The 15,414-nt window shown below is 39.4% G+C and overlaps 1 protein-coding gene across 1 annotated transcript in view; it reads right to left on the bottom strand.

Annotated features, from left to right (window-relative positions):
• DOCK10 (dedicator of cytokinesis 10) overlaps positions 1-15,414 on the bottom strand; it is a 274,169-nt gene that overhangs the window by 141,275 nt on the left and 117,480 nt on the right. The window contains exons 6-8 of the mRNA XM_043993341.1: positions 5,498-5,596; positions 3,580-3,678; positions 3,161-3,238 (exon numbers count right to left, since the gene is read on the bottom strand). Of these exons, the coding sequence (XP_043849276.1) occupies positions 3,161-3,238; positions 3,580-3,678; positions 5,498-5,596 (276 nt within the window). The remainder of the gene's footprint in view (positions 1-3,160; positions 3,239-3,579; positions 3,679-5,497; positions 5,597-15,414) is intronic.

Here is a 15,414-nt window from a genome sequence, read left to right as displayed (position 1 = left end):
GAGGCAATTGGGGTAAGTGACTTGCCCAGGATCACACAGCTATAAGTGTGGTGTCTAAGGCTGGATTGAACTCAGGTCCTCCTGACTCCAGAGCCAGTGCTCTATCTACTGCGCCACCTAGCTGCCCCCCTCCTCTACTTCTAATGCAGTCTCATTGCCCTGGGTACAAGTATCCTTGGATTAAGGGATGGAAAAAGAGAGGCAAACATGCTGCACATAACACTCCATTCCTTGTCTTCCTTTCTGCCTTTGCACTGGTCATCCTCCATGTCTGAAATGGACTCCCTCTTCATGCAATCCTTGGTTTCCTTCAAGACTCAGCCCAAGTATCACCTTCTACATGAAATCTTCTCTGGTTCTTTCAGGTACTAGGACACACCTTCCCAGAACCACCTTGTGTTCATGTTGCATAGTCTTGTATGTCTATATCTTTTCTCTCCAATTAGAATGTAAACTCCCTGAGGTTAGGAAATCTTTGTTTTTGTTACTGTGCTTGGCACAGATACTAGCATGTAGTAGCTGATTAACAAATTTTGATTGACTTATTGATTCAACAAAGCAGGAGTTTACATTGATCAGTGTGTCATTTTTTAGAGGCAGCTAGATGGTACAGTAGATAGAGACCTGGACCCAGAGCCAGAAAGATCTAAGTTCTAATCATACCTCAGATGCTTAAGAGCTGTGTCCTTTGGCAAGTCACTTACTATCTGTCTGCCTCAGTTTCCTCAATTGTAAAATGAAGATAATATTACATCTAGGAAGCAGTTATTCGGCTCAGTAGATGGAATACTGGACCTAGAGTCAGGAAGACCTGAATTCAAACCTAGCCTCAAACATTCACTAGCTGTATAATGCTGGGCAAATTACTTAACCTCTGCCTTAATTCACTGGAGAAGGAAATAGTAAGATACTCCACCATCTTTGCCAAATCTGAACAAATAGTATCTATTACCCAGAGTTATGGTGAGGATCAAATGAAACAATATTTGTAAAACACCATGTAAACCTTAAAGCACTAAATGAATATTAGCTATTATCATCATCATTATTGCTATTATTTAGACCTGAAAGAGATCCCAGGAAGCCATCTAGTTCAACCCTTTCATTTTGTATACAAGGAAACTAAGACCCAGAGATCCTAGGAATAGGGGGCATGGACTATGAGTAGTCATATTTGGCCTCTCTATTATACTAGCATTTAATGTCATTCATCACTTGGCTCTAACCTATCTCCCCTATCCTTATTATATATCACCAGCATTCTTGGGCTCTATCATCTAGTCATGATAAATTTTTTACTTGACACTTCATTATCTTCTCTACATCTTTGACTTGCTCACCCCCTATGCTTAGAGAACATACTCCCCTACCCTCTGGATCTTGGAATACCTAGTTTCCTTCAAGATTTGGCTCAAGTATATATATTTTTGTTTTTTTTTTTAATTTTATTTTGCAGGGCAATGAGGGTTAAGTGACTTGCCCAGGGTCACACAGCTAGTAAGTGTCAAGTGTCTGAGGTCAGATTTGAACTCAGGTCCTCCTGAGTCCAAGGCTGGTGCTTTATCCACTGCACCACCTAGCTGCTGCCTCAGCTATAATTTTTGACACAGAGCCTTTCATATTTCTCCCAGAAGCTAGTGCTCTCTCAGCAAAATCACCTTCTGTGTATATGGATATATGTGTGTGTGTGTGTGTGTGTATATACAGTATATATACACACATATACATACACATAAACACATATATATTATATAAAACACAATACAGTATAAATACACACACATATATAAAACACAATACAGTACACATGCGCACACACACATACGCACATACACAAACATATAAACATCCTTCAATAAAACGTAGACTCCTTGAGAGTGTGAGAATATTACTCTACAGTGCCTCCTTCCAAGAAAGCATGAGGTGACCTTTCTGAGGTTGAATTGACATCTAGAAGTTGCCTCACGATTCATGGACTGCCTTTAAGTCATGTCAATCAATGGACTTGAATGCTACCAGCCAATTAGCTTGGAGCTGAATCGGGGGAATAACCCTCTTCCAGTCCCACAGGGAGCTTCTGGTTGAACTGGGTCAGGCTCTCTCTCTTTGATAGCATGACCTTCTAGGTGAAGGTGTCTCTCTCTCTCTCTCTCTCTCTCTCTCTCTCTCTCTCTCTCTCTCTCTCTCTCTCTCTCTCTCTCTCTCTCTCTCCCTCTCGCATAGATCTAAGCTAGGTTTTTCTATTCTTTCAGAGACATGTGTTCTCTCTTTGCTAACCCCTAATATACTTTAATAAATGCTTAATGCCTAAACTGTTGCTGAAACTTCTAGTTTATAAGTAAATCTTAGTTTCCCCCAACACTGGGGCAGAAAAAAGCGACCACACATTAGATTTTAAATGTCACAAGAGCATGAGTAGTTTTTCAATTTATGCTTGCATCTACAGACCTTGGCACACTGCCTGGTACATAATAAGAACTTAATCAATGATGTCTAGCTCTCACTATATACACATATGTATATGTGTTCATACACACATATATTTGTATATATACAAATACGTATAATGTATTTAAATGTGTTCCAGTATATATGTATGTGTGTGCATGTTTATATTTTCAGTTGTTTTTCAGTTGTGACCCCATTTGGGGTTTTCTTGGTAAAGATATTGGAGTGGTTTTCCATTTCCTCCTCCAGTTCATTTTACAGATGAGGAAACCGAGGCAAACAGGGTTATGTGACTTGCCTGGGGTCACGCAGCTAGTCTGAGGTTGGATTTGAACCCAAGTCTTCCTGACTCCAGACCCAGCAATCTATCTACTGTGACACCTACTTGCCCCTGAGTATATAATACTACATATATGTGTGTGTGTATGTGTGTATGTATCTGTATAAATATATACATAAATAATTTTCTGAAATAAAGATAATATAAATAAAAAATATGTCCACATATATTCAATTAGATAGATGGATGGCATATCTAGAAATGCCTGTGTAAACAGAATCAATAAAATATTTTCAAAAGAAAAAAAACATTGCTAAGTAAACACTATTGAAACAGGAAAGCTCAAACAGAAGAAATGTAAGTAACCACAGGGGTTACAAATGTACATTTTGTCAAGTAAAACCTGAAACAAAGAAAACCACTTGGACTCACCTGCACAACACCTGTACAAGAATCCAAAAAGATGCAGCCTTTAGGTTCTTTGGATATTTTCTCATCTTTGTAGAAGTTCTTACATTAGTGTAGAGTATCTGGCAACTGAGTGAGCTGAAAGTAACGCTTTTGAATGACTAAAACAAGGCAAAAAAGAAAAATGAGAGTTAAGATTGTCTGGGTGAAGTATAAATCGTATTCACAGAAATTAGAATGGTTAAAAATGTCACTGGGGCACTCATTCTTGACACAGTTCTGGAGAAAACAGACTCCTCTTTGATATCATCATACTTTTTGATAACTAAAATCTTGAAGAGGACAAGAATTTCAGTACATACAAATGTCATCTCTGCTATGACTCCCGGTCAGGCTGCCCTTGAAGATAACTATAGCAAACCTGGATAAGGATGACAACTTACCCGCACAGTGATGCTATTGTTGACTGTACTGTTAAAATTCCCCGTGTAGAAGCCAGCCAGACTTGAAGACACCTGGTCCGTCCTGTCCCCCCCCCCTCCCTTGGAAGATTAGTGGGAGGTGTGTCCTGTACAAAAGAGAGATGTAATAATTGCTTTCACGAATGGGAGATATGAATGGATTCATGATGTGGGATGCCGTGAGCGACCACCCAGGCAAGATAAACCTGTTTATGGCTTAGTAAATAAATTGGTAGAGTGAGCTGCTTGGGGCCAAAGAAATGTCATCCAGGGTCACACCAGTTAGTAAATGGTCAGAAACAGGATTTGAATCCAGGCCTTCTGGTTCCAAGTCAAGACCTCTAGCTATTAGACCACACTGCTTCTGATCTTGGAGGGCATGTGACTCAAATGAATGAGACCCTTTCTATGTTCAAACCCGTTTTATTCAGTTGACCCTAGGGTCTAATGCCCTAGTGCAAGAGACACTAACGAAACACTCCAGTGGCACTGGTAAGTACAAGTTACACATGTTAACCTTGAACATCCTACTTACTTCATCCTTATCAGCACTTCATGGTCAACTTCAAAAGAATGGGAAGGTAGTTTCTCTGGTTGGAATTCTGTTCTGAATAAGATAATAAAATATAGTGATAAAGAATAGACATATAAAATAAAAATATTAGATAGTATAGTGAAAATATGAATAATAAAAATAAAATAAAGACAATAGAAATGTAGGTGATAAGAGAATAATAAAATAAAATAAGATAATAGGATATAGTGATAATAGAAAAATAAAAATACAATTAATAGAAATATAGTGAATATAGAATAATAAAAATAAAAAAACAATATAAATATAGTGATAATAGAATAATAGAATAAAATAAGTAATAGAAATATACTGATAAGGGAATAATATAATAAAATAAAGATAATAGTATATACTGGTAATAGAATAATAAAATGAACATAATAGAAATATAGTGATAATAGAATAATATAGTAAAAATAAAGATAATAGGATATAGTGATAATAGATCTAAAATGAAGATAATAGAAATGGTCCTTCTTTTGGGCTTCCTTTGTGTGTTTAACTTCCCATCAAATTCTAAGCTCCTTGAGGAAGTGATTAGTTGTGAGATCTGCCTCGGTGATATTTTCCAAAATGAAAATTTGCCACATGAACAAAATCACAGATCTTGGCCAGAATAAAACATATCCCCTTAGGTCAGGGGCCCTATAATGAATGAATGAATAAATAAATAAATATGTCATATACAATATATTTGCATTCCACTATATTTATTTACCTTTGTAGTCCTGCATATTTTTATTTTATGCATTTTAAAACATTAATTCTGAGAAGAAATAGGGCTTTACCAGACACAAAACTATGGTTATGAATCCCTGTTTTACATGGAGGAAAAATTTAAGAGGATAGTCTTTTTATTTGCCCTGTTTAGTGTTGTCATCCTCAAGTATTTGTTATTCTCATTATGAAACATAATTTGGAATGGATGCAAGTTATAGGCTCAATGCCAGAGACTACCAGTTCAATACAGAGGTAGTGTTAGAACTTAGGTGTCATTGAATACCATCGTTTTGCTCAGACCACTAGGCTGTGCTGCTCCCTAATTAAGACTTCACAATCAGTGCTATTTCAAAGCTTCCCATTAGTGCCCAAAGGTTTCTGTCTGAGCTAAGGCATCCAGAAAATTCCCCTCAGTAGGATCTTTACCAATCATGATATCATTACACATCCTAAGGGTCCAGCAATATCCAGACCTAGCTCTGCAAAGTGAAAACTAATTCCATGGAGCACTTTTTAAAGGCTGTGTATGACTTCTATAACAACACTTTAGAGGGAAGCAAAAACAATTGAGCCAAGCATGTGGACATTGTTAAATAAACGGACATTTGGCTTTAGGAATAAAAGGCTGAATCCAGTTTTTTCTCTTTCCATGCAGGAATACTTGGTGTCGTCTAGACAGAACCACAGACTTTCATTTGCGATCTAGAAACCAGAAAGGAAATTCCATTTTTACTCACTAAATTTTCACATCAATCATAAAATGTTATTGATAGTTCAGATTACCAAAAAAAAAAAAAGTGATGGAGGGGTACACTCCATAAGTAAGTACAAAAACAGGGAATGCTTAATATTTGTATTGATTGGGTCTTCACTAAATGGATTCAAAATCTTTTGTTGGTATTTTTAAAAAATTTATTCCAAGTAAGTATACCATTTTGCACAGATGGATGTTAATAATAATCACGGAGCTTTATGGTTTGCCAAACATTTAGTATATATGTTCCCACTTGAGACTCAGATCAAATGTTTGAGATAAGTGGGTACTGATATTATTATTTTTACAAGTGAGGAACCTAAGGTTCAGGACTGGTTTGTGTGACCTGCATGTGGTCATAGAAGCAGTTTCAGAAAGGGCATCTGTCCTCGGTTCTTCCAGCATCAAAGTCCAGTGCTCTATCCATGGAAGCCATATTGTAAACAGTCAAGTGACTTCTCAAACCTTCCGAAGTAAGTCACTGAATGGAAAGGGTGAGATCAGTACCACATTCTCTTAACTCCTATTCAAAAGCTACCCTTGGTCTAAGGTGGGTGAGGATGGAGATGCTGGAACTGAGCAAGAAGAATTAAATGATCAAAGGTGACACTTAGGGTTCAGAGACTGAGACAGCCAGTCACATGAGCATTTGTTCTTCGAAAGCCATGTAAGCTTTGCTCCTAAAGACATGGGCAAGGAAAAGACGTGGCTTAAAGAAGCCAATCATCTCTAAGCATCCTAAGTCCCAATGACCATTCTTATGTTTCTGGCAGGGCAGGGGCTGGGGGGAGGGGAGGAGGATGTACTCTTGAGCCTGGGGACATAGCAATTCTTAGCTATTTTATAGATAAGGAAACAGAGGCCCAAAGAGGTAGTTGGCTCCTCCTGTGGATAGAGTGCTGGGCTTGGAATCAGCAAGACCTGAGTTCAAATCCCATCTCAGACGCTTGCTGTATGAGTCACTTAGCTTGTTTGCCTCAGTTTTCTCAATTGTAAAATGAGGATAATAACAGCAGCTATCTTGCAGGGTTATTGTAAGGATCAAAGGAGATAATATTTGTAAAGGGCTTAGCACAGGGCCTGGCACAGAGTAGGCGTGCTGATCCCTCTAAAGTGATTTAGCACCCCACCCCTTATAGGGGGGTATGTATCAGGAGAAGGGGGAAGACTTGGGGTTTTGAGATCAGATGTTTTGACTCTAAATCTAGGGCTCTGTCACCTGTTCTGGTCAGATCAGCCCTATGGCCATCAGCACTGGGAGTTCCTCTACATTCAACCAGTCATTCAACAAGTATTTATTAAGCAGAGGGTAAGGAATTGGAGGCAAGAAATCTAGACTGCCTTTTCCAGCAGATCCATTTAGATTTTTTTCTTGATGGGAGATTTTAGGAAGGGAGAGGGCAGAGAAGAGGGGGTGAGGACACTGGAAGAGTCCCACAGAGAGGGAAATTGAAGATGGTGGAGAAACTGGAGGCACTAAAAAGAAGACCTCCCCTTGCTTGATATTTTTGTTACAGACTTGGACCAACTATTCTTATTTTCTGGCGGTCTCTTCCATAATTATAACTTTTCATGCCCAGGAATGATTGCTTTCCAGGGACTGTAAACTAGCTCTTCTCCTCCTCTGTTTCCATTAGCTGTGGGGAAGGCCGGAAGCAGGACCCTCTGAAATAACATTAGCATATTCACTGGGGAAGGCCATGCCTGACCTATGACAGAGAAATCAAAGCAGGCTTTTATGAGTCTGGGAGGGGGGAGGCCACTGTGGATGCATGGAACGGTCACTTGGACTTAGAGTTGGAATTATTCAAATCTGCTTCTGTGACTTACCATTTGTTCGACCCTTGGGCAAGTGGCCCTCAATTTCTTCATCTATAAAATAAGCCTATTGGATCAGATGCTTCCTGAGTTACTCCTTATCATTAGAATTCTATGATTTTTAGATAGCTTCTTGTCACAGATTTCTCACAAGAATATAAAACTGAAGTAAATTCAGAAGAATATAGTTTAGAAAGGAAGGTAAGCAACAGAACTGACCTCACAACATAGCTAAAATTTCATATGAACCCTAAAAGAGGAGAGTTATGGTAAGAAAGCAGGGTAGCTAGATGGTACAGTGGATAGAGTCTTGGGCCTGGAATCAGAAAGACCCGAGTTCAACTGCATGTGATCTCACACACCCTGGCCAAGTCACTGGACCCTGTTTGCTTCAGTTTCCTCATCTGTAAAATAAGCTGGAGAAGGAAATGACATACCATTCCAGTATGTCTGCCAAGAAAACCTCAAAAGGGGTCATGAAGAGTTGGAAACTGAAAAACAACTAAGCAACAATGGAAAAATACAAGAATCCAAAGGATCTGGGTTTGAATTCAGGCTCCACCATTTACTACCTCTCTGACTTTGGGAAAGGTATGTTAACCACTCTGGGCTTTAGTTTCTTCATTTGTAAATTAAGGAAGTCAGGGGGTAGCTAGGTGGCATGGTGGATAAAGCACTGGCCCTATATTTAGGAGGACCTGAGTTCAAATCTGGCCTCAGACACTGGACACTTACTAGCTGTATGACCCTGAGCAAGTCACTTAACCCTCATTGCCCTACAAAAAAAAAAGAAAAAAGAAAAAAAAATTAAGGAAGTCAGCTAGATAACCTTTGTGTTCCTTTGCAGCTCTGATTCCTATGATCTTAGGTGTCTAATGAACCACAAGGACTGAAGCATCATACCTCCATGTAAAGGAGGTAAAAGATAGCACCCATTGACAGGTCTTTTGCATACTACAGGAGCTAATGTGGGTCTTTAAAGATAACCACATTGTAAACTGGGAATAATTCTAGGACTCAAAACATTTCTGCAACAACTTTAAAGAAAGTAAAGATTAGAAAAAGATAAGGACTGACCAGTGATGCCACATGATTAAATTCTGGTTAGTCACAGAGAAGTTCAGAAGAAAATGGTTTGTCATATGTGATTTTCCAAGAGATGAACTTGAACCAGTTGTAAGAAACTGAGTGTACCGCTGGGACTTGGCTTTCTGGGAATTTTGTCCAAGAGCCTTTTAAAAAGCAATTCTATTTGGAGGCCTGTGTTAGGTTGAGTCTGTTTTCCCTAGAAATGCAGAGGTGCTTAAGATTTCTCTTTTCTCTTTTTTCCTGAAGCTGTAATTAATTGACAGTCAAAAGAAGGTCTTTTTTCCCCACTGAAAAAACTGCTGAAAAGACCAGCTGTTTCATTCTTCTATTAAACTGGTGGGAGCCATGTGTTATTCAAATGTTATGCAACTGTGTGTCATGGTGTTCCTGAAAAATCTGTTGGTGTTCTTGCTGGTGACAGTGCTGACCTGAAATTGTACATTGCATAGCTGAATAGATGTTATGACTATGAAAGGGTGAAAAGATTGCTTCTTCCTGGGACATGCTTTCCACGGGGAACTATTGGTTTGGGGACTACCTATTCACAGTGGTGGTGTGATCTATCTATCTATCTAATATGTATATACATGTAAACACACACACATATGGACATATGTGTATGCATATGCACACACATATATGTGTATATATATATATATATATGAGAGAGAGAGAGAGAGAGAGAGAGAGAGAGAGAGAGAGAGAGAGAGGCATTATAAAGGCATTATGTTATGATGAAGTCACTGTGGGAAAATTCAGTTATGAGCTAAGGAATAAAGGAGATGAAGGGATGGAGGAGGAAGAGTAGTCACATTATGTAAAGTGTCTGAAACAATAGCCCGTTATATTGTTCCCAAAGAGAAACATTCAAATGGAATTATTTGGGATTTATTTAGGAACCCCCTTAATGTGGATCTGGAACTAGTGAGAAAGGTAAGGGTCTTCCTGGTGAGCAGAGTGACTGTGGATGAAGCGAGGAGCATGTTAGTACAGTGAGCATCACCTGTATTATCTCATGCTCATGATTCAATGATAATATCACCTTTAGCTGCTCAGGATGGAGAAGCAGTGGTTAGAAAGGGAATGTGGATTGTTACCCTACTAATATTAATATAATATGTAAATCTAGGTTCCTTTTCAGGGGTACAGAGAAGGAAACCCATTCACCAAATGATGAATCTTTTGAGTTCTGGCTAGTGGCAGATAAATGAAGGAAATTAAGGAAAGACACTGAGTACCCACTTCTGGCCTCATAATGATAGGACTAGAACTGTGATTTTATTAATATAGGGAATTTCTAGGAGACTCAATTTACCAAAATGCCTTCTCCTCAATTTATAGTCCTGGAGATTTGTCTACAACACTGAGAAGTGGTAGAAATACAAATACAGGCAAAAAGATAGTCCCTGCTCTCAAGGAGCTTACATTTTAATGAGGGAAGACAACATCTAAAAAGAAGTAGGCTGGGGATGGGTTGTTGTTGTTGGTGGTGGTGTTATTGTTGGTCCAGGGGAGAAGGGACTCACAAGGGGGAATGGTAGAAAATTCTGGAGAATCAGAAGTGGACTTCCAGGGTGAGGAGGTGACCATGGGATGATGGATAAGGTCAGTAGAAACAAAACTGGAACTTGGAGTGGAATGAATGTGCAAAAATGTCCATTCCTGAGAATGGACAATTGGTCGGTGCTGAGAGCATTCAAGAAGTTTTTGTACTGTTTTCCAATTCCTTTTAATATGATGAGGAAGAGGCCCCTGATTTTCTTACTCTTTTATATACCTATTCTTGCAGAAAAGGCTGCTTCAGATGGTCATAGTCAGAAGAGATACAGAGAGGGCGAAACCAATGGATAGTTTTGGATTGACCAAAGTGGCCATGGGGTTAGTTAATTACAAGGATACACAGAGCCACCTGTCACTTAGAGCTCAGCAAATAGATCACCTTAAACACTTAGATTTTGTATTCCTAGTAAGGATATCTGGGGGCAGCTAAGTGGTACAGTGAATAGAGCACTGGGCTTAGAATAAGGAAGACTCATCTTTATGAGTTCAAATCTGGCCTCAAACTATGTGACCCTGGGCAAGTCACTTAACCCTCTTTGCCTCAGTATCCTCATCAATAAAATGGACTGGAGAAGGAAATGGCAAACCATTCCCGTACCTTTGCCAAGAAAACCCCAAATGGGGTCATGGAGAGTGAAAGGACTGAACAACAACATCAACAAAGGACATCTGAAATGAGAATGGCAGATAAAGGGGAAGTTGATAAGCAAGTCCAGTTCCAGAGTCAAGCTATCAGGAGGTCTGTGCCACAAAAAATGTCAAGAACCCCTGACCTAAAGGGCAGTTCCAGAGAAGTTTGACTTTGGTGATTGTTTAGCACTTGGGGAATAGAAAACTGAAAGAGGAAGTAACTGAGCATGAGGACTCCTATTTCCTCACTGAGTGAGTGCAATGTGGGATGTGCTAGAGGAAGAATGCACACAATTTGCCTCAATGAGCTTTTTGAGAATGGTATTATAATTTAATAATTACTAGTGTCTATTTACTCACAAGGCACTTTGCAAATATAAATATTATCTCATTTTATCCCTACAACAACTCTGGGAGGTATGTGTTATTATTATTTCCATTTTACAGATAAGGAAACTGAGCCAGACAGATTTAAAAAAATCAGCTAATGTGCAAAACACTACCAATGAGGAAAGCTCCAAAGACAGAGAAAGGCAGCAACCCTTGGCTTGTCCTGACAGTGGCCAGTCATGAGTTTAGCACACAGGACAAGCCAAGGGTTGCTGTCTTTCTCTGTCTTTGGAGCTTTCCTCAGCTGAGTATCAGTCGGAGGATGGGTTAGTGGGTTGCCGTCTATCCATACTTGAAATGGAACTGCATGTGCTCAGATATAGAATTGGTTGGCCATGACCCACTTCAAAACCAAGCACTCCTGTTTGTGCATGAGATAACAAGTCTCACTGTGGCCCAAAGGACAAGTTGCGTATTTTGACAGTCTGCCACTAGAAAACACCCCAAATTTCCTATTTTAGTTTAGCATAAGGGGAATGCCCTGGGAGTAGAAAAAAAAAAGTAACTTCCCTTTGAACTGCTGTTTCCTCAATTGTCCCTCTAGCTCTAACACATAATGATTCTGTAATGCCAAGAATGTTACTTCCTTTTATATAAAATACTACAAAAATTCCTCTAATATTAAAGAAATTGGTAGTATTTATTTTTTACATTCACTCTATATAGATGTAATTTGCTGTAGGTAGCTAGGTGTTATAATAGATAGACCTGGAGTCAGGAAGACCTGAATTCAAATCTAGCCTACTATTAGCTGTGTGACCCTGGACAAATCTGCCTCAGTTTCCACATCTTCAAAAAGAGGATAATAGTAGCACCTACCTCCCAGGGTTGTTGTGAGGGGAAAAATGAAATCATAATAAATGTCATGGTCCTTATTTTTCTGGTTATCATTTTCTAACATTTCTGATTTTCTCTTTGAAACTTCCCTTCAAGAAGATTCTATTACTCCATGACAAACTTATTCTTCTTGATATCAACTGCCTTTAGTTAAATGAGTAGAAACACTCAAAAAAAAGCCCTAAGAAATATTATTTCCATTACTTTAGTCTCATATTCCTTAGCTGATGAATCTTACTCATGAGATAAAGATTCAGAATTTTCCATGGTTCTCACAGCTGATCATAAATAGTTTGTTTTTTGATGAGTGTAATTGAATACTAAAAAAATACCTGAAAAGGTCAGACTTTTATATCTGGTGCTCTGAAGGTGGGTGGGGTTATTATATATGGTCATCAAAAATTTAACAGATATAGAGAGCCTGGAAGATGGAATGCTTCTACTGAGAACAGACACCCAGAAATACTCCACCTAGGATACTTGAGATTAATTGGTTTGCTGTAAGAACTCTGTTCACAAGATGAACCACTTCCTAGTGTCTAAAACTACTTTTAGAAAAGGGAAGTCTTATAAAAAAACCCAACAACTTGGCTTTGCAGTTGCTGCTTTACATGACATGTGACAAAACTGAATGAGGGAGTTTGATGTTTAAAAAAAAAGAGAGAGAAACTGACTCATGGAATGTAGTCACCCATAATGGCTCACTCATATTTACTTTGTACCAGGGACCCACCTAGCATCAGTTAATGTGAGGTTAGACACTGGATGCATTTCTTTTTTAATGGTTAGAGATTTGCCCAAATTCATTCTTGATACTTTGAACAATGGCTTATAGAATGGAAGGCAAATGGCTCTCAGTCCATAATGATGGAATTGTGAGAAACTGAACAATCTTTTAAGACTGGATATACTCTAGCAATCAGAGAGAGAGAAAGGGAGGGAGAGAGGGAGGGAGGGAGGGAGGGAGAGAGAGAGAGAGAGAGAGAGAGGGAGGGAGGGAGAGAGAGAGAGAGAGAGAGAGAGAGAGAGAGAGAGAGAGAGAGAGAATGGTTTTTGGTTGCATTATATCCATAGATAGAATCACCCTTAAAGGATAGCAGGTTCAATTTTCTTTTCTTCAGGGACCTGTATACTAAGAGGAACATTTCCTAAAGAGGATCAACCAATCAACCAACAGACTATTCTTAAGCTTCTATTATGTGTCAGGTACTGTGTGAGGTGCTGGAAACAAAAAGACAAAAATGAAAAAGTCCTCAAGGATCTTATATTTTATCAGGGGAAACAACAGTCCTTCCAGCACACACACACACTCTACCCTGCTCGGTGCCATCAGTGGACACAAAATATACAAAATCAATAGACACAAAATAGATAAAAATAAATATAACCTGTTTCACAGGGGAAAGGGACTAGCAGGTGAGGGAATATGGAAGGATTGAAGATAGGATGTTGTACTTGGGCGTGGCTTAGAAGAAAGCGGGGGGAGTCTAATCGATAGTCCTTTTCAGGCATGGGTCAGGACAGCCTATGCAAAAGCCTGGGGGTGGGAGATGGAATGTTGTGCATGAGGGATAGCAAGGAAGCTGTTTGGGTTGGATAGTAGAGTAGAAGAGGGGAAGTGAAAGTTAATATGTCTGAAAAAGTAGGCCAGAGTCAGATTGTTGCAAGCATTTTAAGTGTCAAACAGAGGAGTTTGTATTTGAACCCAAAGGCAAGAAGGAGCCACTGAAGTTTCTTGAGCAGGGGAATGACATGGTTTAACGTATACTTTAGGAATATCACTTAAGCAATTGTATGAAAGATGGACAGGAGAATGGAGAAACTCGAGGCAGGGAGAATCTTTATGAGGCATTTGCAATAGTAGAGACAAAAAAACTTTCAGGGAAAAAACAACTCAAACTTTCTGCTTTGCAGTCTTATCTTTCCCCACCCCTACTATTTAGAAATAAAGAAAATCTGGCAGCTAGGTGGCGCAGTGGATAAAAAATCAGCCCTGGGTTCAGGAGGACCTGAGTTCAAATTCAGCCCCAGACACTTGATACTCACTGGCTGTGTGACCTTGGGTAAGTCACTTAACCCTCATTGCTCCCCCCCAAAAAAGAAATAAAGCAAATCTAGAATAAAAGGGGCTATCTGGTTATGACAGGACTCCAATCTTTCAAAGCAAAGGCCCCTAAATTGGGGCCCTACTTCTGATGTTTCAAAATATAGAAACAAATGTGAACCATGGGGAGGGGGGAAGGGGCAAAAAGAGGCACGTTATTGTTCTTCTACTATAGGTCTGGAAGATGTTTTTCATGATGTAACAGAAGGTGAGCTGACATCCCAATACTCTTTCAATATTACAAACAGCAGTTGTTCATTTATCTACACAAAAGTCTATAGAGCATCAAATATGAAAGAATAACAATCGCAGAAAGACTTGTTCTTAGATAATTTCTGAGTTCCAAAAGAAAAAGATGAGAGGAATGAGATGAGTGATAACAACCACCACTACTACCACCACCACCATCATCATCATGAAGGTTATGTGACTAGGAAGAGGAAGAGCCAGGATTCAAACCCAAGTTTTCTGACTGTAAATCCAGGGCACTTTTCTATGTCTCATACTCTGAGCTATCTTCCAGCTTTTTAGAAGACATTATGCAGATTTTCCTAATGGCTTTCTTCCTCAAGGTAATGAAATTATTATAGGACCTGAGTTCTAATCCCATCTCTGCTCCAAACTACCTGTGCAACCTTGGACAAGCTGCATAACTTCTCTAGGCCTCGGTTTCATCTGTAAAATGGGAGATTACATTATATGACCACTGAAATCCCTTCCTGCTCTAGATTTAGGATGTTATAGTCCTGTGAGAAAATCTTTTTTTTTTTTTTTGGTGAAGCAATTGGGGTTGAGTGACTTGCCCAGGGTCACACAGCTAGTAAGTGTCAAGGGTCTGAGGCTGGATTTGAACTCAGGTCCTCCTGAATCCAGGGCCGGTGCCTTATCCACTGTGCCACCTAGCTGCCCCGAGAAAATCTTAAAGATGTACCATAATCTAAACCCTTGTTCTGACACCACAAGCAAAGCTGGTACTTGAGGTTTGGAGATAGCAGTTGTTCACTTGTCCTGTTTGCTCGCTTGGGATGTAACTGTGACACGGTTACACAGCCGTATAACATGGCACACGGCACTGGCCACTGATGTCGTTTGGATGACATCTGCTATCTCAGGACAGAGAAAGGCAGAATCAGCCGAGTCTGAATGTTGCTTAGAAGACACTGTCCCTGGAAATCTTTGACCTCAGTTTTGCATTCTTGACACTTGTGTATCTAACAGTGAGAGCTCAGATCAGGGGTGTGAAACAAGAATCACAATCTCCAACTCAGAGGTCACAGACAAGTTCACTCACAATTTCCTCATGCCTTCCCCTGATGGATTTTGGGGGAATACAGTGGA

The sequence above is a fragment of the Dromiciops gliroides genome, chromosome 3 (assembly GCF_019393635.1).
Source record: "Dromiciops gliroides isolate mDroGli1 chromosome 3, mDroGli1.pri, whole genome shotgun sequence".
NCBI lineage: Eukaryota > Metazoa > Chordata > Mammalia > Microbiotheria > Microbiotheriidae > Dromiciops > Dromiciops gliroides.
This window is presented reverse-complemented; position numbering and strand designations above follow the sequence as displayed.